The sequence below is a fragment of the Hippopotamus amphibius genome, chromosome 3 (assembly GCF_030028045.1).
Source record: "Hippopotamus amphibius kiboko isolate mHipAmp2 chromosome 3, mHipAmp2.hap2, whole genome shotgun sequence".
Lineage (NCBI taxonomy): Eukaryota > Metazoa > Chordata > Mammalia > Artiodactyla > Hippopotamidae > Hippopotamus > Hippopotamus amphibius.
The window spans coordinates 175,989,425-176,016,241 of record NC_080188.1 but is presented as its reverse complement, the minus strand read 5'-3'; the positions used below and the strand labels follow the sequence as shown (position 1 = coordinate 176,016,241).

The window sequence follows — 26,817 nt, the reverse complement described above, 5'->3', positions numbered from 1 at the left end:
AAAACTTTGATTTTTTTTTTATAAAAATCTCTGTACTGGTTTAAATGACCTGCAATCCTTTTATATATTTGCTTTTCCTATTGAGATTTTTCTCTTTCCTATAGATTCTTACTTCTTTCCTATTTAGAGAAGACCTTTCAGTATTTTAGCAAAGGTTTGGTATTGCTGTATCCTTTTAGTTTTTGCTTGTCTGAGAAATTCTTTATCTCTCCTTCTATTCTGAATGATAATCTTGCTGGGTAGATTATCCTAGGTTGCAGGTTTTTCCCTTTCATGTCTGAGAGTATATCTTGCCACTCCCTTCTGGCTTGCAGGGTTTCTGTAGAGAATTCAGCTAATAGCCTTATGAGGAGTCCCTTGTAACTGACTTTTTGTTTCTCTTTATTTGTAACTTTTGCCATTTTAATTATAACATGTCTTGGTGTAGGTCTGTTTGAGTTTGTCTTGTTTGGGACCCTCTGTGCTTCCTGTACCCGGATATCTATTTCCTTCTTTAGGTTTGGGAAATTTTCAGCCATAGTTTCTCAAAATAGATTGATGATCCCTTTTTCTCTTTCTTCTCCTGGGATCCCTATTATGCCTAGTTGGCACACTTTATATTATCCTATAGGTCTCATATGTTGTTTTCATTTTTTTCTCATTTATCTTTCTGTCTACTGTTCTTACTTGGTGTTTCCCATTATCCTGTCTTTCAGATCATTCATTCATTCTTCTATATTATTTAGTTTGCTATTAATTATTGCCTTTAGCTCAATTTTCATCTCAGCATTTAAGTTGTCTAATTTTGATTGGCTCCTCTTCATAGTTTCTTGTTACAGTGATCTTCATTTCCACCAATAGCCTTTCTTAATTCCTTCTGCATTTGTATTACCTCCTTTTTGAACTTAGGGTCTAGTAGACTGGAGAGATCTGTTTCATTGTTTATTCTTTTGGGCAATTTCTCTTGTTCTTTTAATTGGAAGTAGTTTGTACTTCTTCATTTTACTTATTTTTCTCTGACTGTATGAATTTAGGAGAAACAGTTATCTACTGTGGTCTTGAAAAGCTGTTTTTGTACACAGGAAGCATACCTGTATAGCCTGCACAAGTCTAATATTTTGGTGTGAGGGCTGTTTTTGGTATGGATGCCTACCATGTCTTTCCTCAGGGAGTGCTGGCTGTAATTTCCTCTTTGATTTATTTCTTCAGTGGCCCATTGGTTGTTTAGTAGCATATTGTGTTTGAGTAGCCTCCATGTGTTTGAGTTTTTTGCAGGTTTTTTTTTCTGGTAGTTAATTTCTAGTCTCATAGTGTTGTGGTCACAAAAGATGCGTGACATGATTTCAGTTTTCTTAAATTTATTGAGGTTTGTTTTGTGGCCTAGCATGTGATCTATCCTGGAGAATGTTCCATGTTTACTTGAAAAGAATGTGTATTCTTTCAGATAGAATGCTCTTTATATATCAATGAAATCCATTTGGTAGAATGTGTTATTTAAGGCCTGTGTTTCTTTATTGATTTTCTGTCTGAATCATCTGTCCATTGATGTAAGTGGGGTGTTAAAGTCCCCTACAATTATTGTGTTACTGTCAATTTCTCCTTTTATGTCTGTTAATACTTGACATATTTTGAGGTGCTCCTCTGTTGGGTGCATATATATATTTACAATTGTTATATCTTCTTCTTGGATTGATCCCTTGATCATTATGTAGTGTCCTGCTTAGTTTCTTGTAACAATCATTATTTTAAAGTCTGTTTTGTCTGATAATAGTATTGCTAATCCATCTTTCTTTTGATTTCCACTTGCATGGATTATCTTTTTCCATCCCCTCACTTTCATTCTGTATGTGTCTCTAGATCTGAAGTAAGTCTGTCTTGTGGGCAGCATATATATAGGTATCCATTCAGCCAGTTTATATCTTTTGGTTGGAGCATTTAGTCCATTTACACTTAAGATTATTATCAATATATATGTTCCTATTGCCATTTTGTTAATTGTTTTGGATTTGTTTTTGTAGGGTTTTTCTCCCTTTCTTATTCTTTTGTTCTCTTCTCTTGTGATTTGATCACTATCTTTAGCATTATGTTTGGATTCCTTTTTCTCTTTGGTGTATATATCTATTATAGAATTTTGGTTTGCAGTTACCATGAGGTTTTTGTATAGCAGTCTGTATATAAACATAGTTGTTTTATGTTGCTTATCTCTTAATTTCAGATGTATTTTAAATACCCTGCATTTGTACTCTTTTCCCCTCACAATTACTGTTTTTGATATCATATTTTACATCTAATTGTTTTGTGTATCCCTTAACTGCTTATTGTGGATACAGAGGATTTTACTACTTTTATCTTTTAACCTCCCTACTTGCTTTTTGTGTGGATGATTTCCTACTTTTACTGTATGTTTGCCTTTACTGGTTAGCTTTTTCATTTTATTTTTTTCTTGTTTCTACTTGTGGCCTTTTCTTTTTCACCTAGAGAAGTTCCTTTAACAGCTTACTGACTGGAGACATATTAATATATCTTTTGTTATCCAATCTTTGTTGATCAGAGAAGTATCAATATGTTTTTACAGAGTGAAACAATTAAGATTACCACGTGAAGTTGTTAGAGCTTAAAATTGATCAAGGGTTCATTTTACAAGTTATGATTGTTTTTATCATTCACACTTTGCTCCGTTAGGTTTTTGTTCCAACCTTGTGTATATTATAAATGCAAGTTTATTACCATAAAATTTTCAAAAATGACGCATCGTGAAATTTTGAGTGAAGAAGAATTTTTTGGTGAATTTTATGCAGATATTTTCTCTAATTGTCCAAGAGACATATATACTAGTGTCTCAGTAGATAGTTCTTCAGAATATAGTTCTGATTCAGATGATGTGAGTATTAGACCAACAAAAAGACAAAAAACCTTAGGGGTTGATTCTGACATGGAAACTGAAAATGAAACTCACAGTGCTGGAAAATGCTCCTTTGCTTCTACAGAAGAGTGGATTGAAGACAACATTTCATGAAAACTCGAATTTACAGATACGTCAGGTGTAACTATTGAATGTAATAACGCACAAAGTGTTAGTGAAATAACAGAATTAATTTTGGTAATGACTTTTTTGAGTTGGTCGCTTCTCAGTCAAACTTGTATCACCAACAAAATGAAAAATCATATGAAAAGTATGAGAAGAATTTAAAATGGCCTGATGTAACCAATAGTGACATGAAGAAGTTTCTTGGATTAATCATTTTGATGGGACAAATAAGAAAGTCACACTGGAAAGAATATTGGTCGACTGATTTACTTGAAACACCTATCTTTCCAAAGACTATGACGAGAAGAAGGTTCAAACAAATAATGATTTTTCTTCACTTTAACGATAACTCAGAAACGCCACTTCCTCCAGACAGGTTTCAAAAGTTAAACCTCTTTTGGATTATTTTCTACCAAAATTTCAATCGATCTATATACCCAAACAAGAACTATCACAGGAAAGGGAGACAGGAGGACTCGCCATCAGATAACTAATCCCACTTGTATATTAGAGTATAATAAGTATATGAAAGGAGTTGATGCATCCAATCAATATCTGGCAAACTTCAACATCCTCAAAAAAAACTTGAAAATGGCATAAGAAAGTGGGTTTCTATTTGAGTAATTGTGGTTTATTCAATGTGTTTAAAATTTATTGTAGCCTTAATGCACAGAATTAAAGGAACTTCCAAGCAATTTTTATTAGCAGTAGCTAGAGAATGAGTAACTGGCCATTCTGGTGAATGTAGTGGTAGTCCCACACCTGGTCCTTCTGTGGTGTTTGTAAAAGAGCCCCCCATGGTCTTCTCTGATGGCGCAGTGGTTAAGAATCCACCTGCCAATGCAGGTGACACAGGTTTGATCCCTGGGCCAGGAAGATCCCACATGGTGCAGAGCAACTAAGTCCATGTGCCACAACTACTGAGCCTGCACTCTAGAGCCTGCAAGCCATAACTACTGAGACCACGTGCCGCAACTACTGAAGCCTGTGCACCTAGAGTCCGTGCTCTGCAATAAGAGAAGCCACCGCAATGAGAAACCCACTCACCACAACGAAGAGTAGCCCCCACTCGCCACAACTAGAGAAAGCCCATGTGCAGCAATGAAGACCCAATGCAGCCATAAATAAATAAATAAATAAATAAATAAATAAATAAATAAATAAATAAATCTTTAAAAAAATAAAAGAGCCCCCTGTAAAGAGCCACCTTGTCGACTCTCAGGTGAAAAAGAACATGTTCTAGAGCAGCAGTCCCCAACCTTTTTGGCACCAGGGGTCGGTTTCATGGAAGACAACTTTTCCACAGCTGAGAGGAGGGGTGGATGGTTCAGGCGGTAATGTCAACAATGGCAGGGATGGTTCAGGTGGTAATGCAAGTGATGGAGATGGTTCAGGCGGTAATGCAAGTGATGGAGAGCAGCAGATGAAGCTTCGCTTGCTCACTGCTCACCTCCTGCTGTGTGACCTGGTTCCTAATGGCCCAGGGGTTGGGGCCTGGGAGTTGGGGACCCCTGTTCTAAAGGAAGTAATACCCACAGGACTAAAAACAATGTGGCCAGAAAGTGTAGAGTCTGCTTTTCCAAGGGAAAGCACAGTGAAACACAATATATTTGTAATAGATGTTCTGTTTCCCTGCACAGAGGTGCCTGCTATACTGCCTGTCACACTCTGATGAAATATTAGAATGCTTTAGTACGACATGTACAAAGTTTCAAATAAATACATTAAGTGCAAAAAAAGTTATTGATATTACTCAAACGCAGGTGTTTCAATGTTTACTTACATAACAAATCACCGGCCACAGGCGTTAGTTTCTGCAAAAATCCCCCAGTCAATAATGTGTTAACATTTGTTATAAAGCTAATTTAGTGGTTCTGAACTGTTGTATATTTTGCTTGTCTTTAAAGCTTTTGATTTCTCCATCAAATCTGAATGAAAGCCTTGCTGGGTAGAGTATTCTTGGTTGTAGTTTTTTCCTTTTCATCACTTTATAAATATATGGTGTCACTCCCTTCTGGCCTGCAGAGTTTCTGCTGAAAAATCAGCTGATAGCCTTATGGGAGTTCCTTTGTATGTTATTTGTTGCTTTTCCCTTGTTGCTTTTAATATTTTCTCTTTAATTTTTGTCATTTTGATTACAGTGTATCTTGGTGTGCTCCTCTTTAGGTTTATCCTGTGTGGGACTCTCTGCACTTCCAGGATTTGGGGGACTGTTTCCTTTCCCAGGTTAGGGAAGTTTTTAGCTAGTATGTCTTCAAATATGTTCTCAGGCCTTCTTTTTCTCTCTCCTTCTGGGACTTATATAATGCAGATATTATTGCACTTGATGTTGTCCCAGAGGTCTCTTAAACTGTCATTTCTTTTCATTCTTTGTTCTTTCTTGTGTTCAGCAGCAGTGATTTCCGCTACTCTCTCTTCCAACTCATTGATCCTTTCCTTTGTATCATTTAGTCTGCTGCTGATTCCTTCTAGAGTATTTTTCATTTCAGTTATTGTATTCTTCATCTCCGTTTTGTTGTTCTTTGTATTCTTTATATTTTCACACTTTGTTTAAAACTTCTTTTCTTTTTTTTTTTGGCCATGCTGCATGGCATGTGGGATCAAACCCATGCCCCCTGCAGTGGAAGCATGAAGCACGGAATCTTAACCACTGTAGTGCCAGGGAAATCCCATAAGTAAAGCTGTTTTTCATTTTTTGTTTGTTTGTTTGTTTTGGTTTTTTGTAAAAACTTCTGACTTCTCATCCTGTGTATCCTTTCTTCTCCTGAAGAATCTCTTTGATCATCTTTATGATCACTACTCTGAACTCTTTCTCAGGTAGATTGCTTGTCTCCACTTAGTTCTTCTTCTGGGGTTTTATCTTGTTCCTTCATCTGCAACATATTCCTCTGCCACCTCATTTTGTCTAGGTTGATATTTGTATTTTTATGTATGTGGTGCATTAGTTACATTTCTCAGCCTTGAAGAAGTGTCCTTCTCTAGGAGACATCCTTTGCATGCCAGCAGTACACTTCTCTCTTGTCACCCAAGCTGTATGCTCTAGGGTTTTCCCTTGAGAGGGCTGCATGAGTCCTTCTGTTGTGGAGGGCTGCTCTGCAGTCTGGTAGGCTTGGTTGGCCCCTAGTCCAGTTGGTTGTCAGCCTCTGCCTTGTGTTGATGCTGCTGGCTGCTGTTTAGTGGGGCCTGGTCACAAGGCAGACGATTGCAGAACCCTAGGGGGCCCCAGGGCTAGTTGTGGCTCACTGGTGGGTGGAGTCAGGGTCCTGAAGACCCAGGGGCTTGGGAATTTTTTTTTTCTTTTTTCTTTTTTTTTTTATCTGCACCACATAGCTTATGGGATCTTAGTTCCCCAACCAGGGACTGGACCCAGGCCCTCGGCAGTGAAAGTGAAGAGTCCTAACCACTGGACTGCCAGGGAATTCCCTGGGCTGTGGGATTTGATTATATCACAAGTCCGCCCCCCTTATCAGTCTTGTTGTGGTTTCTTCTTTATATCTTTAGATGTAGAAGATCTTTTCTGGTAGGTTCCAGTCTTTTTCATCAATGGATGTTCTGCAGATAGTTGTGATTTTGGTGTGCTCGTGAGAGGAATTTAGCTCAGGGTCTTTCTGCTTTGCCATTCTGGCTACTCTCCCCTCTTAGCTCATTTACGTTCTTATTTTTTGTCCACATACCTGTATGTTAGTTATTAATGTGTTTCTATCTGTTACCCCTTGCATTATCTGTAGTTTATATTTGTTGTCACTATGTTGCTTGATGCATATATAATCCTTTTGTATCTTACTTATAAATTGTAACTTTTAGCTTTGTAAAATGTCCTTCTTTGTCAGATTGAATTATTTTGTTCTCTGAATTATATTTTGCCTGATATCTGGCTTTCTGTTCCTGTTTTCTCATTGTTTTCAGTTGCCTGATGTATCTTTGCTCATCCCTTTACTTTTAGTCTTTTTGCATCGTGATATTTTAGGTGTCTTTCTTGAATTAGATTTCACTTTATAAGCCAGTTTGAAAATCTTTTTCTTTAAATAGGCAGTTAAAACCCACTTGTATCTATTGCTGTGACTAATATGTTTGTTCTCAACTCTGTTATATTGTATTTTTGTAAAGAGTATCTGATTTAGTTGTTTTACTCTATTTCTCTATATAGTATCTTTGCTTTTTATTTTAATTTCTTTTAGTATATAGGAAGGTTTGTATTTTTGTTCTAGTGGTTACTTTTGTAAACTACAAAAAAAGAAGAGCAAATTAAACCCAAAGTAGAAGAAACAAAGTATAAAGAATAGAGCAAATATCATTGGTACTTTGAAAAAATTGAGGAACCTCTAGCTGTACCTGATCAAGATAAAAAAAGAGAGAAAATACAAATTAACAGTATCAGAAATAAAAGAGAGGACATGACTACAAATCCTTCAGACATTAAAAAGGATAATAAGGGAATATCATGAGCAATGTTTTGCCAATAAATTCAAAAACTGAGATGAAATTGGCAAATTGTTTGAAAAACACAAATTACAAAAACTTAAGAAGAAATGGAAAACCAGATTACTGTATATCTATGAAAGAAATTTTAAACCATTTAGATGAGAAAATTCTTAATATAATATTAGTAAATTGATTCCAACAAAATATAAAAAGAGGAATACACCATAACTAAATGGAGTAACTTCTTCACACAACTCCTTTACAGATTTGGCTCTTAACTTCATTCCACTATTTTTAAATGTCAGATCCACTCTCCAAAAACTAAAGATTTGCTATCATTGAGAATTTCCAATATAATTTGCCAAAGTCATTGGACCCCAGGTTAAGAAATCCTTGCTTTAGAATCCTTGGGGATGATGGTAATGTCATGTATCTTGATTGTGGTCATGGTTACATGAGTATATACATTTATCAAAATTTATTGAACTTTACAATTTAAATAAACAAATTGATTTTTTAAAATATCCTGCTTTAATCATAGCTTGAGTTTTAGATCTAAGGTAGTTACAAATATCTGAAGGTTATTCTTAATAGTAGAGAAGGTTTTAGAATCCCTTGCAGTTCTAGCCCTGCCTCCAAAGTCAACCTGATATATTGAAATCCCAGTGAGGAAACCTTACGCTTGTTCATGAACTATAATGGTTCTACGCAGATGCAAAAAAAAAGTTACCATTTGAGGCTTAACACTTGTCATTCATTTAAATTATTTTCAAACTTATATCTATATTTAATTTCCTTCTGTTTTATTAGGCATAATTTAATTCATACAGTGTTATGCTTGCTCATAAACATAAATTTAAATTTTTGCTTTCAATTCAACATCACTGAATTCACCAACTCTAGAATACTTTCCTTATTCATCCTTATGTTTTCAGCTTTATTCATTCTTTAGATTGCATTTACATTTATCTGAAGAGACTAAAAGTAAGCTCATTACCATAATAGTGTGGGACTTAAAATTTAGATGTTCTACAAACTCTTACTTAAAAAGCGGGTATTTTAAAGCATTATTTTCTTTTTTTTTAATTTAATTTATTTATTGGCTGAGTTGGGTCTTTGTTGCTGCACACGGGCTTTCTCTAGTTGTGGCGAGTGAGGGCTACTTTTCGTTGTGGTGTGCAGGCTTCTCGTTGCAGTGGCTTCTCTTGTTGTGAAGCATGGGCTCTAGGCACTCAGGCTTCAGTAGTTGTGGCACATGGGCTCAGTAGTTGTGGCTCGTGGACTCTAGAATGCAGGCTCAGTAGTTGTGGCACATGGGCTTAGTTGTTCTGTGGCACGTGGGATCTTCCTGGCCCAGGGATCAAACCTGTGTCCCCTGCATTGGCAGGCAGATTCTTAACCACTGTGCCACCTGGGAAGTCCCTCCAATAAATGACTTGTTAATATCATAGTGGTTTATTCATAAACTTTAAACTTGGTGATCCTTGAAAGTTATATAATATTTGTTTATAATCACTAAATGAGGTGGGGGATTTATACTCTCACAAGATCCTAAAAGAATGTTAAGGCACTTCACAAAGATATACAATACCACTTGTCTTAAGTAAAGAAATCAGAATAAAAAGAAAATAAGAGAAAAGAAAGATACAACTATGGCTAAAGTTTTGTATGCTGTGAAGGCCAGCATACTTCGTTTGGAGCTGGGCCCCAAATCTGGCTCTTGACTTTATAGCCCCCAACATAAGGCAGCCAGATAAAATACAGGGTGCCCAGCTGAATTTGTTTCAGAAGAACAACAAATAGTTTTTAGTATAAGTATGCCTTGTATTCTTATTTGCTAAATCCAATAACCCTGCCACAGAGAGTACAATGCAGGCATTCTAACTAAGTGACCTGGCTAAGCAACCTCACCTAAAATTTAAAGGTTTCCCATTTCATTTCCTGAACCCCAGAATGTCTCTCAGATGATATGAAAACTTGTGCCATAAAAATTGAAGTGCTTATTAGTATTTTCTATTATAAGTACAGATGACTTTATGGCCCTTAACTGTTTTATTTTGAGATTTGCAATTTTTTCTAATGTACTTGGGAAAAAATTCTTAACCAGATATTCAAATTGTTATGGTTTATCTTGTATCCTGCTAAACATTCTAACTTTTTGATGAGCATGAAAATAACGCTGCATCAGAGGTTGCATGGTGAGAATTGGAGCTCTTAAACCATCCTTCCTACACTAAGAGACGTCACATGTAGCACAATTTTCTGAATGGGAGAACAAACCACATGGAGTGTAGCAGTGACCATTTCCCTCCTCTGCATTGCACCCTGTCCCTTTTACTCTACATACCAATCACAAGCTTTACAAGATTTTGGGATTTGTGGCTGGACTGCACAACAAGATAATATCCTTGTTGCCTTTTCATCTGCATTCTGACAATGCCCTAAAGCCTTGGGTACAGATAAATTATTGCTGTGTTTGTAGTTTCATATATATATATATATGTATATATATATATATATGTATTATATATATAAAAGAATATGAATATATTCGAGTGGTTTGGTCCTCAGAGGGGTTTTCCTGGGTCTAATGCTCTCATCATTATGTTCATTCTTGCTTGTAGAAATGCTGAATCCCTCATTCTTTTTTCAAACTGACCCTTTGGTGTTTCTGTGATAGACACTGTCCTTTCAGCAACTAACCTTCCTCTGAAAGCTTTTCCCGATTTTTTTATATACCTCTTATATTTCTGGAGTTATAATTTTGTATAGTTAGTTTATTTTGAATATAAATTTTTATCTGGATACTTCATTTTGGAAAAAAAGGTACCATTTTTCTTACATTGCTTAAATCACAAATTATTATTTTTCCTAAATTTTAGTTTTGCCCTCTATATTCTCCTGTGTTCCCTTTTTTAAAAATTAATAAACTTTATTCTTTTAGAGCAGTTTTAGGTTCACAGCAAAATTGAGCAGAAAGTACAGTTCCCATGTACCCTGTCTCCACACATACATAACCTCTCTCTCCCTGCATCAGCATCCTGCACCAGAGAAGTACATTTGTAACAACTAATGAACCTACATTGACATGTTGTCACCCAAAGTCCATACTTTACATTAGGGCTCACTCTTGGTGTTGTACATTCTGTGAGTTTTGACAAATGTATAATGACATGTAGCCACCATTGTAGTATCATATAGGATAGTTTCATTGTCCTAAATATCCTCTGTGCTCTACCTATCTTTGTTTTCTTTTTAAACTTTTCTTGTCCTCTGGTACTATTTTGAACTTCAGCTCCATTGTGGAATAGAGTTTTGCCCTACAACCCTGAAGAAAAATATTAAAACAATCAAATCTAATCACAGTTTTTTTCTTTTATTCTTACCGAACTTCAAACAGGTGATGGAAAGTGAAGAGTTCATGTTGCTTCCAGCCAATCAACTCATTGACATAATATCTAGTGATGAACTAAATGTTCGCAGTGAAGAACAGGTGTTCAATGCAGTGATGGCCTGGGTTAAATACAGTATTCAAGAAAGACGTCCTCAGTTACCCCAGGTATGATGGAAGTGCTTCTCTAAGTAACTGTTTTGTACTGGATGAAATAATACGTATTTGACTAGCAAAAAAGAAACAATTATCATTGTCCTTCTTATTAGACTGTAAGAAAGACCATCTCTTTCTAAATAATCAAGGAGATAAGTGTTAAGAAGCCTTTTAAGTGTTTATCATTATGAACTTTTTGCTCCTTTGCTTCCTCTGTTTTATGTCAATTCTAGGTTTGGGCTATAGCACAAATCAGAACCTAAATGGTAGAAAATGAACAAAAGAAAGCAAGGATGGCAATTATCATGCCTCCCTTCCCTGTGGCTTGGAAATCCCACCACAGTTTGAAGAGTAAAAGAATGATATCGGTCATAAGTGGTCACTAAATGAAATATTTAGTGTTTTTGTTATTATAACGATAGTCCTTAGCAGTTTAGTAGAATATTCTTCTAGATTGTTAATAAGAGTACAGCCATGTGAGCTAACTATAGAAGAGCTTATAACATACTGCTGAGGACATCCTAGGTGGCGCAGTGGGTAAGAATCCGCCTACCAATGCAAGGGACACGGGTTCCAGCCCTGCCCCAGAAAGATACCTAATGCCGCGGAGCAACTAAGCCCGTGCGCCACAACTGTTGAGCCTGCGCCCTAGAGCCCGTGAGCCACACTATTGAGCCCATGTGCCACAACTACTGAAGCCCATGTGCCTAGAGCCTGTGCTCCACAACAAGAAAGGCCACCGCAATGAGAAGCCCACACACCACAACGAAGAGTAGTCCCCCTGTTCACCGCAGCTAGAGAAAGCCCATGTGCAGCAACAAAGACCCGACACAGCCAATAAAATAAATAAATAAATAAATTTATTAAAAAAACCAAACATACTGCTGAAAGCATAAAGTAGCATTCTAAAGTGATATTAGTGTGCTTTCAATTTTTTGATTATTCTAATTACTGAATTGGTGGTTAGAATAAATTGTTTAGTATTTATGCCTTCCCTCCATCTTCATTATTTATTAGTTAGATCAGTTAATCCAGTTAGATCTCAAAATAGTTGGAAACACAATAGGGAGCATGGGTTATGTAGTCTCTTAAATATCTTGCAGATGGGAGTTTGTGCCTGTAATAGTGTTTACTATCTCATAGGTGCTGCAGCATGTTCGTTTGCCTTTGCTTAGTCCCAAGTTCCTGGTGGGCACTGTAGGCTCTGATCCTCTCATCAAAAGTGATGAAGAATGCAGGTATGCATGACCCTGGATGGGAAAAATCAACAGCTAAACATTCCTGTTCTCTCCTACTTTCCTTATTTGTATTGCTTCCTAAATATTGTGGTTTTTAGTGCTGAAATCAAAGCAGTATTTAACAGGTTTTACTTCTGGGCTAGAGTCAAGAGGAGATGGAAGAAGAAAGGACTGAACTTACAGTATTCCATTCCGTTAGTATTTTTATGTGGGATATTTATTAGTGTAGAAGTGGCAATAAAAGAGGTAGATTTCTAAGATTTAACGCAAGCTTGAGTTTGAAGAGGCAATTCTCTGCTAATACATCTTTTCTTAAGACAAGTTAAATAATTTGCTCTTGACTCCATCAAGAAAGTGTGTGAGGAGCTCTTTCTCATTCCATCACATATGCCTAGTTAGGGAATAGGACCAGCCTTGCTTTCTTAGATTGTGGACAGAGTTAACGGTCTACTGCCCCCCTAAAGTAGCTGTGGAAAGATTTCCACTAGAGCTCGATGAAACAGTTTCATGTTTTTGTTGATTGAAAGAAACTCTAAATGCTTTTACAAGAGAGAGTACCTACTTTATTGGGCTATGCTGGTACTATATACAAAATTTAATAAACTACTTTTCTGCTTGACAGATTTTAAGGTTTAGTTTCAAATCTGAAACCATATAGTGTTTTTAACTATTTTTTCCCAGCATGTTCCATATATAAAAATGAAAGAGTGAGTCAGAACTCTCTTTAAACTACACCAGAATCAGGAATCTCTAGAACAGAGATAGGACATAAAGAGTTACTTGCATTTCTTCTATAATTTGAAGCATGTTCCTTTAACAGATGTTAGAGTGTGTTTACCTTAAAGACACCTTAAAGACAAATGGCAATTAATTACCCCAAAATATGTATAACTGCAGAAGGAAAACCATATGAACTATGGATGCTGTAATCTGAAGAAACAATACAAAGGTACCCTTCTCCCGTAACATGTAAATTGGATTGTACCGATTCCAGTGCAAAAATTAAAGATAAAGTCACTTTTTTTCTTAATTGCTATGAATAATTGGTGCTTTTGATTAAATATAAAACTCAATGGAAAACTGGTATTACCTCTTTTCTTATTAAGGGGTAAAGTCACTTTTAAAAGAAGCTTGTTCCTGATATCCTGACCTTATTATTTACTAGCTGTGTGACCTTATTCAAGTTACTTGAACCTCTTTCTGGTACAGTGCCTTCATCTATAAAACAGGGATAATAACAGTACCTATTCCATAGGGCTGTGGTGGAGTTTAAATGAGTTAATGTATATTAAGCCCTTGTTATTGTTGTTACTGTTAATTTTGTGTTAGCCACTAAGTATTAGCTCTATAGTACTGTTTCTAGGAACCCTTTAACAACTTAATTAAAAACCAGCAATTAGGAGGTCAGTCTTTGTTTTTAGCTGAAGAAGCTAGAAAAAGTTCTTGGCCATCACCTTGGGAATTTTTGAGGGGTTTTGTTTGTTTTTGTTTTTAGCATAGATAAACTCAGAAGAGGCTTCAGAGTTGAGAAAGAACAGAGTAACAGATTGAATTTGCACTAGTCAGACGTTGAATCACTCAAAGGACTCAAGTGAAATAAGTACATAAACAGTTTGAGTTAGGATATTGTATTTAACAAGTGTAATTACTAGGTTCTTCTCATAACATACCTTAATAGGAAACAAACAAACAAAAAACTGTGTTCATCCTCAGTAGCCTTGTTGAGAATAAACTATTCATACAGTACCAGATAGAAAATTAATATTAAATGACAATAGAGTGTTTCTTTTTAGCAATCCAATTTTTGACCTGGTTTTATTACTTAATCTAGCAAATATCTAGTGTCATGGCTGATGTGCTACTTTGCCAGTGTCCTGCAAAATCTAATAAAATTCATTAAAAAGCAGTAACTATGCAGGCTGATAAAATTGTTATAATTTTTAGTTTCCCATAAGTTATTGTTGGCCTCAAACATGTTGAGTTTTAAGCTAAATTTGCCGTAAGATATGAAGTCATGATGGAAATACCAATCAATTCACAACTCATAATGATTGCTATCATGTTTGTGACCTTCTTAATATTGCTGGCATTCATGATTTGGCTTGCTTTATCCTTGCTCCCCTTTGCCGTCTTACATATTCTTTAACCATATTGGGATTTGACTAACAATATTATTTAGACATTTGGAATAAAAGCAGAATTTTTTCCACAGAGACTTGGTAGATGAGGCTAAAAACTATCTCCTGTTGCCTCAAGAACGACCACTAATGCAAGGACCAAGGACAAGACCACGGAAACCTATTCGATGTGGAGAAGTGCTCTTTGCAGGTTTGGATCTTAATATACTATGACTAAACCGAATATTTTCTCACTTTTGAAATTGTCATTTGAGTAGTCCTTTGGACAGTTGTGATAGCCATAAGTTATGATGGGGACTTCCCTGGCGGTCCAGTGGTTAAGACTCCACACTTCCATCGCAGGGGGCATGGGTTCAGTCCCTGGTTGGGGAACTAAGATCCCACATGCTGCACAGCACACAGCCAAAAAAGTAAATAAAGAAAATATTTTTTTAATGTTAAAAAAAAAAAAGTTCACAACTTTTAAAAACAAAAAACCAAACAAACAAAAAATAACTTATGATGTATCTTGACTCTTAACTCATGATCCAGCACTGGTACTCTCCAAAAGAGTGCTGTATTTTTACATAAATCTAAAAATGGCACGCAGTGTATGTTTTGTTATAATGAATCATATGCATGAATTTACATTCCAATGTGCGAGTCACCTCATAGTTACATGGAACTGTCAAAAAGCATTATCTTACATTTAGCAGTTACACTCTTTCCCAGCTCTCCTGAGCTAGATTGAGCCCAAGACATCCTGCTGTATCATTCTACTCCCACTGTCTGCCCCTAAATATTTGAGAACTTTCAATCTTAGGTGTTTCACTCCTGTGCACATAAATTCAGCTCTCTTAGTCACTTGAATAACAACTTTCTCACTGTTTGGGAAAACTTCTTCTCACTAATTCTTAGTCCATTCAGACTGCTATAACAGAAAACCATGTACTGTGTGGTTTATAAACAACAGAAATTTATTTCTTATACTTCTGGAGGCTGGGAAATACAAGATCAATGTGCTGGCAGATTTTGCTGTCTGGTGAGGGCCCACTTCATCCTTCTTCACAGACTCCCATCTTTTCATCTTTTATAAGAGCACTAATTCCATTCATGAGGGTGGAGCACCTCCCTAAGGCCTCACCTCCTGATACCATCACATTGAGGATTAGATTTCAACATATGAATTTTGGAGGGACATATTCAGTCTATAGCAAGTTCCTTCTCTTCAAATTTTTTTCAAGTCCTGACTTATGGAGCTAGCTGGAACCTACTGTAGTCTTTGTATTTATGCCCCCATGTCTCAGTAATTCCATGGCTATTAAATGCAGGCTTCCTCAGATTGTTTGATATGTGAGGTGTTCTATCCCTTTTCATCAGGGAATTCCATGCAATCACTGGGGCATAATATCCTTTCCCATCAGCCTAACCACTTGCCTATCTTTTCCCTTCAATTTTATTTTCTCCTGGCATGTGGGAATGTATTTTCCCTTACATTTTTAGAAGAAAAATTTGAAATTTATGTTCAAGTTCTCCTTTTTAAATTTTTTTCATCTCAATTTCTTCATGTAGGGGATTGTAGCATTTCTTCAAGAAGAAAATTGATGCCAAATTTTCTTTTTCTTCTCTAATCCTCATCAGGCTTTTTCCTTCTCTTTTGAAAGCATTCCTTCATTCTTGTTTTAGTTCAAACTTGATTTTTAATTCACAGGTACTGAATTCTCCCATACTCCCAATATCCTAGTGTCTCTGTTTATTGCTACTAGTAGATTTATTTCTGTTATCATCCTTATTTACCCCTGTGACTTGCATTCATGTATATGCATACATAGGTACACATTCACATACTCATGGGTTTACGCAGATGCTTGCTTGCATGCTCATACCTGTATACATCTGCCTCCTCCCTCCCACATGCCATCTAAGTTGCCATTAATTGGTGAAGAAATTAATTGCCAGATCTGGTTAGGTTCCCAGGGAAGTCTTCAACGTTTGTTTAGCTTTGTTGGTTAAACTAAATAAATTATATTGTTACAGGTCTTTTCTTTATAAAAGTAGTTTGTTGTGCCAGCTCCCTTTATATACAAGAATGCTATAAATTACATCAGAGTTTCTGTTTCCCCAATTATGAAAGTCAGATATATTTTAATTAGAAGGATGCAAGATCTAATTATTTGGTACCTGTGGTTTATTTTCATGATGGCATATTGGTTTCAGGAATTCTGGTACTAGTAGGGCCATCTTTGTGGAGGTATATCCATTGTTATCAAGATCTGTTAACTATTTTGTTTGGCTATTATAGTACCTTGAGTAGGGATGACAGTATACTGCTGCTTTATGAGCCTCAGAACATTTTGGCAGTGATTAAGAACTAGATTAAGGAAGAGGGGAGGATAATGGGAACTCAGGGGAAAATGGAATAGAAGAGAATATCCCTATGATCAAAAGCTAGAGACTAAGCCAAATAGGTGTATGGAAAGTACATTTCAGGTCCAGGGTTCTTTCTGGATTCAGTAGGGGTTACCAATCCAGTGGAACTAGGCAAGGTACGCCTTTGGGAATGCTGAAAGACAGTAATGTAGCTCCTTTAGATAGAAATTCAAACTTGACTTCAATTACTCAACAACTGCCATCTTTATCCTGCTGGTTCCCACCATATTCTTCTGGTTTTTTTGTTTGTTTGTTTGTTTGTTTTGCAACTTTTATTGAGATGTAATTAACATACACTAAACTGCATATATTTAAAGTGTACAATTGGATTTTTTTTTCTTATTAGTAATGTATATATGGCAGTCTCAATCTCCCAATTCATCCCACCCCAACACCGCCCCCCCCACCCCCCGCTTTCCCCACTCATCCCACCATATTCTTCTAATGTGACGTGATTATAAATTGTCAGGTGTGATGTTTTCAACGTGTAACCATCTTCACTAAAGTCTCATTTGCCTTTTGGATTTAATCATGGTATTAATGAAATCACACTTTGCATTCTTGAGAAGCCAGTTAAATTGGATCCATTTCATGATCTCAGACTCTTGCTAGTAATCTCATAATTTCATATTGCTGATTGGGTATCTGATTCTTCTACTATATTGTTAACTATTTCAAAGCAAGGACCATTTCTGATTTATCTGTGTAGTTTCCAGAATGTACAGCAATCTTGTCAGAGCAGGCCCTCACGGAAGATTAATTGCATGCTGTTGATCCTGAGGAACACTAGTGAGACGTTAGCATCAATCCATCATGATTCATGGAAAAGGAAAATTGGAAAATAATAATGGATTTGTATATGAAAGATAACCTATTTTTAACAGTTTTTGCTTTTCTGATTATAGAAGTGAATACAAAATAAAAAATAAAAATTTTTAAAAAGTGAATACACATGAAATATAGAAATATTAACACAGAAATTCCAATTAAAAAAAACACAGAAAAACATAAAGAAGGAAAGTTAAGTCATCTGTTACCTCTTTTACACTATAAAATTGTTCTTTTCCATCTGTAGAGAAAAGCCATTAGGTCTTTCTTTATACCGTACTGGTTTTCCCTGCTTTCTCAGTCTTTTTTATGCTATCTAGATCTGACCTCTATTCTTGAATGATACTGTTCCACTGACGTTATTTTAGATCTTGACCCATGTGTCTCTACTTAAAACTTAATCCTTGATTTGCTTTGTTTTTTATTGCAATTTTGTTTTCATTCTCTTTGGAATGCCAAATTACCAGTTCTCACTTGACTTTGGAAAATTGAGTCTTCCTTTCTTCATTCTGGAAGCCTAAGATCAAATCTATAACCTCAGTAGTTTTTTACTTAGGAGCATTTTACTCCTACTGATGTCTTCTGGCTTGTCCTCTTGTTTTCCATTAGGCTTCTTGATGCTTCTCGATTCTGTTTCCGTTTTGTTTAGGATTTTTTTTTTTTTTTTTAGTATTTACAGTTCAGTGATCCTTATTCCAGATACTTTATGAAAGTTGCCTACATTAAGGTAACACTTTTTAACCAAGTGTTTACTTCAAGTTTGTCTTTGAAGTAATTCTTTTCAGAGTCAACATCTCACACATGTAAAACTGTATGTCACCTTTTCAGCAATATTTTTCTTAAGTACATCACTTAGCACAAATCGAGAGTTCTCACAGCAGAAACTATGCATACACTTTATCTTGCTAGGTAGAGTGTACTTGGCTTGTAATAATAACTTAGCTACTTCTATCCCCGTTATGCTATCACCTGCTACCTTGGAAAGCATAATGCAGATAAAATTGCTGTGAGGCAGTGGAATTGAACAACTCTTTCCTTTTCTTGTTTCCCCAGGCCAACGGAAAGGTTTGAATTTGATTTCCTAACAGCCTATTTTTTTTTCTTTAGTACCAAAGAACACAGTTTATATAGTGATATTAACTTGATTTGGAGCCATGTAATCCAATAAAAAGCTGGTTTTAATAGCTTTCATTATAAAATTGTGCATGAGAGTTAATGATTGGGCTGTTTGATTTGTCTCAAGCACTTATAACCCTCACATTTGCAGCCAAATTTTACGTTGGAAGTTAAGATGTTTTCTCTGATATTGAAACTCCAGGCATAGGTCCCAGGACAGAATTCAAATTTAAGCAAATTAATATATATAAAACTTACTGTGATTTAGTATTAGTTCAATATCCTAATTTAAATGAAACCATAATAAAATAAAATGTATACAGCATATTGAGATCTGAAATAAGGAATGAGTTTTCAAATCGAGCAAACGGTTAGAAACATTCCCATTTTATTCTGACTCAGGAAGTTATTGAGGTCTCCTAGAAACCATTAGTTTTCAAATGTTTTGAGGTTAAGTTATCCTTAGACTTCATGTTTTAAGCTCCACAATCTAGTTCTTATTTTAGATTGAGAGAGAGATGATTTTAAAGAATAACAAATTTATCTGCTATAATTATACTTTTTTTTTTCAGGGAACAGTCAGAGAAGCTTTATCAAACTAGGTTTGAACCTGTTATTCTAAGTATTACTTACTTATGAAAAATATCATCTCTTCAAAATGTTTTCTGATCCTAAATGTCTTGTTAGATACTGTAGAATTCAATACAGATGCAGATTAAACAGAAAGCAAAATATTTTGTAATATAAGTCATAAGAATTTTTGTATTATTTTTGGTCACAAGAGGACCTATAAAGAGATCATGAGTAAATGAGCCAAAATCCCTCTCCCCTAATAGAATTAAAAAAAATTTTTTTAAACAGGCTTCTGAGTTATGGTTCTTTTCTTCTTTTGATTTTTGATAACACATTACATTTATGTAGAGGCAACAGTCAAGCCCTAGTTTTCTAACTAAATTCAATATTCTATCCATTAAATGCCATATTACCTCCCAGTATAATCTGAATAATTTGAATTGGTATCCTTGCCCTACTCTAAAATGGACCTAATACTTATTTAGAAAATTTTAAAGATTGTAGCAATCCCAGTGGAATAAGTAAAAATCATAACTGACGTTTTAACCTGCTTCTAGAGGCATTCGGTAAGTCCAAGCATTAGGTCACAATTTAAAAGTAAGCAGTGAGTGATATACTCCGTGCTTTAGGACAGGTATTCTCCTGACCATTTCTGTTACTTCGGCAGTTGGTGGTTGGTGCAGTGGAGATGCCATTTCCAGTGTTGAACGATATGATCCACAGACCAATGAATGGCGGATGGTAGCTTCAATGAGCAAAAGGCGATGTGGAGTCGGGGTCAGTGTTCTTGATGACCTGTTATATGCAGTAGGTGGCCATGATGGATCCTCTTATCTCAATAGTGTTGAAAGGTAAGTAAGGTCAATTTGAAATTTTTTTCTCTACTATTCATATTGTTTTGTTTGAGATGTTAATTAGAAACTAATGTAACTTGTTACTTTAGTTTTGTGTCTGTGGGACTAGCTGGCACTCTAGACCACTTACCGTGACATACAAGTTCTTTATGATCTGACCTCCACCTATTTTTTCAGTCTGTCTCCCCTCGCAAACCACTATTCCCTAGACACGCTAGTAGAGACCCACCAAATTGCTTACGGTTCCTTGGACATGCTATCCTCTTTCGTGCCTCTTTGCCTACATATATGCATGCTGTTCTTTCTTCCCTAGAATATCTTTTCAAGATTCAGATGTTACTTCTTATATAAAGCTTCTCTGGAACCATACAGATAAGTTAGTTACTCAGTCCTCTGATCTTTCACAAGTATTTTGAACATACATGTACAAATCACACTGGCTATAATTGTTTGTTGAAATGCCTTTTCCTATATCTATCACAATGCCTGGCTCATTGAAACCTTCAATGATTGATTTTTTTAATAACTTCTAGCTTCTTGTTCTCACCTACCCTTTTTCATTCAGCTGTGCTCTTGATACTTCCCAAACATATCCATGAAACGCTGCAACATATCAAGATTTAGAGATATAGACTGTGTAATTGAAAAGAAAAAACAAGAGAAACAACAGAGGGATCAGCTCCATAGAAGTTAAAAAAAAAAAAAAAAGCACACTTAAAAACAAATTGAGTTAAATAAATAAGAGTGGAAATGATTAAATATTTACAACTTAATAGCAGTGAAGGACTTCCCTGGTGGTACAGTGGTTAAGAATCCACCTGCCAATGCAGAGGACATAGGTTCGATCCCTAGTCCGGGAAGATTCCACACACCACAGAGCAACTAAGCCCAGGCACCACAACTACAGAGACTGCTCTAGAGCCCAAGAGCCACAACTACTGAACCCACATGCCACAACTTCTGAAGCCCATGCACCTAGAGCCCATGCTCCACAACAAGAGAAGCCACCACAATGAGAAGCCCATACACTACAACAAAGCATAGACCCCGCTCACCACAACTAGAGAAAGCCAGCGTGCAGCAACAAAGACCCAAAGCAGCCAAGTAAATAATTAAATAATTAATTAATTAAAAATAGTAATAGTGAAGGACTTCCCTAGTGGCACAGTGGTTAAGAATCTACCTGCCAATGCAGGGCACATGGGTTGGAGCCCTGGTCCGGGAAGATCCCATATGCTGCAGAGCAGCTAAGCCCGTATGCCACAACTACTGAGCCTGCATGCTGCAACTACTGAAGCCCATGTGCCTAAAGCCTGTGCTCCACAACAAGAGAAGCCACCACACTGAGAAGCCCATGCACCACAACCAAGAGTAGCCCCTGCTCCCCACAACTAGAGAAAGCCTATGCCCAGCAATGAAGACCCAACACACCCAAAAATAAATAATAAAAAAATAAATAAATAACAGTGAAGCCCATATATATCAACATGTGTGGTCTGCAACTAAACTAATACTCAGAGGCAAATTTACACACATTATAACTTATGTGCATTCATTTGAAAATAAGAAAGATGGGAAAATAAATCATGCTTTTAAATCAAGAAGTTATAAAAAGAGCAATAAAACCCCCCAAAATGGAAAGAAATTAAATGGAAAGAAAAATTAATGAAATTAAAAACAATACATAGCTACAAAAAGAGCAATTGGATAGTATTTTTTATTTTTTATAAATTTATTTATTTGTTTAATTGGCTGTGTTGGGTCTTTTTTGCTGTGCACAGGCTTTCTTTTAGTTGCGATGAGTGGGGGGCTACTCTTCGTTGTTGTGCATGGGCTCCTCATTGCCGTGCCTCTCTTGTTGTGAAGCACAGGCTCTAGGTGCGTGGGCTTCAGTAGTTGCAGCACATGGACTCAGTAGTTGTGGCTCATGGGCTCTAGAGCGCAAGCTCAATAATTGTGGTGCACGGGCTTAGTTGCTCCGCGGCATATGGGATCTTCCTGGAGCAGGGATCGAACCTGTGTCCCCTGCATTGGCAGGCAGATTCTTAACCACTGCGCCACCTAGGAAGCCCCTGGATAGTATTTTTTAAAATTAAAAATGAATATACTCTATGCTCCATGATTTTGCTTCTCATCATCCATTTGCACAAGGAGAAATGTACATGGGTAATCACTGCTTTTAATAACAAAATGTTAGAAACAAGGTAAGGATACATGAATAGGAATATGATTTAAATAATATATGGCACATACAATTTAATGAAATAGTTCAAAGGAAAAACGTAGAGCCATATCTATTATCATGAATAGATCTCAGAAATGAGTGAAAAAGCAATACCTAATATGTGGTATTACTTACGTAAAGAAAACATGCTTGCATATAAAGAAATATATATATGGATAGATATATACCTATTTTAAAGCATTTTATTGAAAAATTTTGAAGGATATACACCAAATCACAATGGGAAAAAAGCAGAAATTGGGTAGAAGTCAAAGAGAACTTTAGCTTTATCTACAACATTCTGAAAAAAAATTTTAAAGAATATGTTTGTATGTAACTTTTTAAGTAAAACTGGATTTCAAAAATAAAAACATAAATTAGACTATCATATGTTTAGTTATTAATCAGCCCATATTTGGGGAAAGAATATATATATATTATATATCATTGCATATGTAAACATAGCCAAACTTTCTTTGTGTAATACGAGCTCTGTTCTTGATGTGTCCTCTGCAGGTATGACCCCAAAACAAACCAATGGAGCAGTGATGTGGCTCCTACAAGCACCTGCAGGACAAGTGTTGGTGTGGCTGTGCTTGGAGGCTTTCTCTATGCTGTGGGTGGCCAGGATGGAGTGTCTTGCCTCAACATTGTTGAGAGGTGATTTTTTTAAGTCATTTTCAGTTTTTTTTAAAGAATATAGAGGACTTTTTAAAAGAAACAATTTAGGACACTGGGGATTCACTATTAAGTAGATTTCCCATGGGCCTTAAGGAAAAAGTTTTCAGTTAACTTTAAAGTCTAAGGAAGATGAAAGATACAACCCAGTTTTTAAAATTATGTGTTACACTGACTGAACCTAACATTGAAGTGCTGGAATCATATTTTAAATTACATTTTATATATGATATCAAGCATACCACTTCTGAAATCTGTTCTGATTTTTTTCCCCAGTACTTGGTAAGACTTTGCTTAGACTCCCTCCAGAAAAAATGATTAAAGTAATAATTCTTTGTGTAACATATCTTATATAAAGACTCCAAGGTATTTTGTATATGGATTCTCATTAATTTGTTTTATTTATTTATTTATTTAGGCTATCCTGGGTCTTCATGTGGTGCATGGGCCCTTCATTGTGGCACGCAGGCTTCCCTAGTTGCGGCACACTGGCTCTAGAGCACGCAGGCTCAGTAATTGTGGCGCTCGGGCTTAGTTGCGGCATGTGGGATCTTAGTTCCCCAACCAGGGAGCGAACCCTGGCCCCCTGCATTGAGAGCATGGAGTCTTAACCACTGGCCCAGCAGGGAAGTCCCTGGATTCTCATTGATTCTTGATGTATACATAGGGAAATCTTGGTGGGCTGCCATGATTTACTTTATACTTTTACAAATCAGTTAATTTTGATGAAATAGATTCTGTTTTTAATTTCTTGCCCCGTCATTTTTTTTGTCATTCTGTCTTAGAGGTTTTGGAGTCTCATGCCCTATGATTACTGGCAAGAACATACTATACTTCATTATCACTTCTTAAAAAGAAATGAATTTTTGAAATAGCATTTACAAGTTGGGTTACCATGTTTAAGTAGCAGAGTTTAACTGTCTTAGAGATAAAGTTGCAGGTAACTCTTGAAAGCAATACCAGTTCCTTTTATCTGTCAAGAAACTTATTTCTCTCCTCTTTCAAAACTCTATGCAAGAGGATTCTGGGAAAATAATAGCACCAACAGCATAATTTTTTAATCTCTCCAAATTCCCACATAAAAACAGCAATAAACAGAAAAGCTATAAACCTACAGGCAAGTTATGGAGCTTGGTTGTATGACAGTGTAAATGCGCTTAACACTATTGAACCATACACTTAAAAGTGGTTATAATGGCAAATTTTATGTATATTTTACCACAATTTACAAAAAAATCCTATGGACAACATTTTAAATAAATTAGAGTAAAGGGTATCCCTGTAAACCCCAAAACACAAATAGGCAAAGACAAACTCCCAATAGCCACAAGACCTGCGTGGTATCGTCTGTGTAGGAGAAAACAGCAAAAACCAATCAGAATTCTGACACATGTAAGAACAGAAGAAACCCAGAATAGCCAATACATATTTACTAGAAAGTGTGAGGGGAAGATTTATGAATAACAGCTAAAAGTGAGAAAGGTTTTGCTTACTCTCAATATAGAGTAAGTGCAGTAAGGGACCTGCAGTAAGATCTGAAGGACTCACTAGGGTTTCTCAACCTCAGTGCTACTGAAATTTTGGATAATTTCAAAAGATTATTCTTTGTTGGGTGAGGGAGGGGCTGTTCTGTGCATTGTAGGGTGTTTAACAGCAACCTTGGCCTCTACCAAGTGCCACTAGCACATGCCTGGTTGTAACAACCAAAAATGTCCCCAGACATTGCCAAATGTCCTGGGGATAGGGGTCAGAGGCAGAATCACCCCAGTTGAGAACCAGATGGGCTAGAGCCACCTAGTCCCTAGGAACCCTCAAAATTGGCCAGCCAAGATGGCCTTCCAATACAGGCCCCACACTTCTGGGAACAGAGTCAAAATTGAGCAGGACAAGGACAATAGATACACTGAGAAGAGAAGACCAGTTTAAAAGTAGGAGCAATGAATAAAGCCAGTACATCTCAGGAGGCAAACCACTATATTTTTTAATGTTACATGGAAAAAAACAAAAACAAGGTAACTCCATGAAATTGGAAATATTATCGCAAACCACTCTTTCTTCTGAAAGTTCAGGAAAACTCACTTCATGTAAAACCAAGCAACAACAAGGTATTGAGGCTAGATCCCATACGGAGATGGGATGAAGAGAGAATAAGTGGCAAAATAACATCTCTATAGAGAATGAAAGCACACCTGAAAGACACAACTACAGAATATATCAAAACTATAATCAACTGTTTCAAAAATGTGCTAAAAGACATTAGGAAAACAATGCAAGATATGAAAATACAAAAGTCAGAATTTGAAAAATTTAGAAATGAGATGACAGAACTCAGAAAAATATTAGAAATGTAAGAAAAAAACATTTTAGAATGAAGGTTAAACTAGAACAAATAAGCAAAATAGATAATGCCAAAAGACAAATAGAAGGTGAAAAAGAGGAAGGTTTTTTGTTTTTTTTTAGGGGGGGATTTTTTTTTTTAGAGGAAGGTTTTAAAGTCAAAAAGAAATAAAGAGGGACTTCCCTGGTGACACAGTGGTTAAGAATACGCCTGCCAATGCAGGGGAAACAGGTTTGATCCCTGGGCCAGGAAGATCCCACATGCCTTGGAGGAGCTAAGCCCATGTGCCACAACTACTGAGTCTATCCAATAGAGCCCACAAGCCACAACTGCTGAGCCCATGCACCACAGCTACTGAAGCCCATGTGCCTAGAGCCCCTGCTCTGCAACAAGAGAAACCACCGCAATGAGAAACCTGTGCACCACAATGAAGAGTAGCCCCAGCTCGCCACAGCTAGAGAAAGGCCATGCACAGCAAGGAAGACCCAGTGCAGCCAAAAATAAAAAATAAATAAATAATGTAATAAATCTTTTTTAAAAAATAGAGGAAAAGATAAATGGGTAAAAAAGTTGGAGAATTTTAATAGAATTAGAATCTAAAAATAAGACATACATTCTACAGTTGGGAAATATAGTATCTAAATGAAGAACTCATTGAATGAGATTAACTAGACAGAGTAGAAATAAACTGGACACACAGCAGAAGACAACGTTAGTAAACTCAAACCTAGATTAATAGAAAATATCCAAACAGAAGAACAGAGAAAAGAGAATGAAAAGAACAAACCATAAGGCAACTCAGGGAACACAAATAGACTAACATATATAACTGGAGTCCTAGGAGGAAAATAGCAATAAGAGCACAAGCAATATTTGAAGACAGAATATTTAGCTGAGAATTTTCCAAAAGTGATGAAAAGTAAGCTTTATTCAAAGTAACCTTTCTCCAGGGCCTTCATTCTGCAGCATTTATATTTCTGCTTCTTTCATGTCTCTGAGTTACTACATTCTCAGAATTTGTTTGGAGGTTTTTTCTTAAGAATGTGCTCTGTCTCCACCACTTGCTTCTTAAGAACAAGGGCTATTTTTCAGTATTATTTATTTCATATCCTGTAATATTGATATAGTTTGCTATATAATACTTTATATACTAGGGACTTCCCTGGTGGCACAGTGGTTAAGAATCCACCTGCCAGTGTTGGGGACACGGGTTCAAGCCCTGGTCTGGGAAGATCCCATATGCTGCAGAGCAGCTAGGCCTGTGTACCACAACCACTGAGCCTGCGCTCTAGAGCCCTTGAGCCAAAACTGCTAGGTTGTGTTCTGAAACTAGTGAAGCCCATGCACCTAGAGCCCATGCTCCACAACAATAGAAGCCACCACACTGAGAAGCCCACGCACCGCAACAAAGAGTAGCCCCTGCTTGCTGCAACTAGAGAAAGCCC

At 36.4% G+C, this 26,817-nt stretch overlaps 1 protein-coding gene across 2 annotated transcripts in view; it reads left to right on the top strand.

The window, feature by feature from the left end:
- Positions 1-26,817, top strand: part of KLHL20 (kelch like family member 20) — a 59,837-nt gene that overhangs the window by 23,785 nt on the left and 9,235 nt on the right. For both annotated transcript variants that reach the window (XR_009052713.1, XM_057728088.1), the window contains exons 4-8: positions 10,830-10,988; positions 12,120-12,214; positions 14,427-14,542; positions 19,946-20,129; positions 22,873-23,016. Coding sequence is in view for 1 of the 2 variants with exons in the window: in XM_057728088.1 (XP_057584071.1) it covers positions 10,830-10,988; positions 12,120-12,214; positions 14,427-14,542; positions 19,946-20,129; positions 22,873-23,016 (698 nt within the window). In the remaining variant the exon portion in view is untranslated. The remainder of the gene's footprint in view (positions 1-10,829; positions 10,989-12,119; positions 12,215-14,426; positions 14,543-19,945; positions 20,130-22,872; positions 23,017-26,817) is intronic.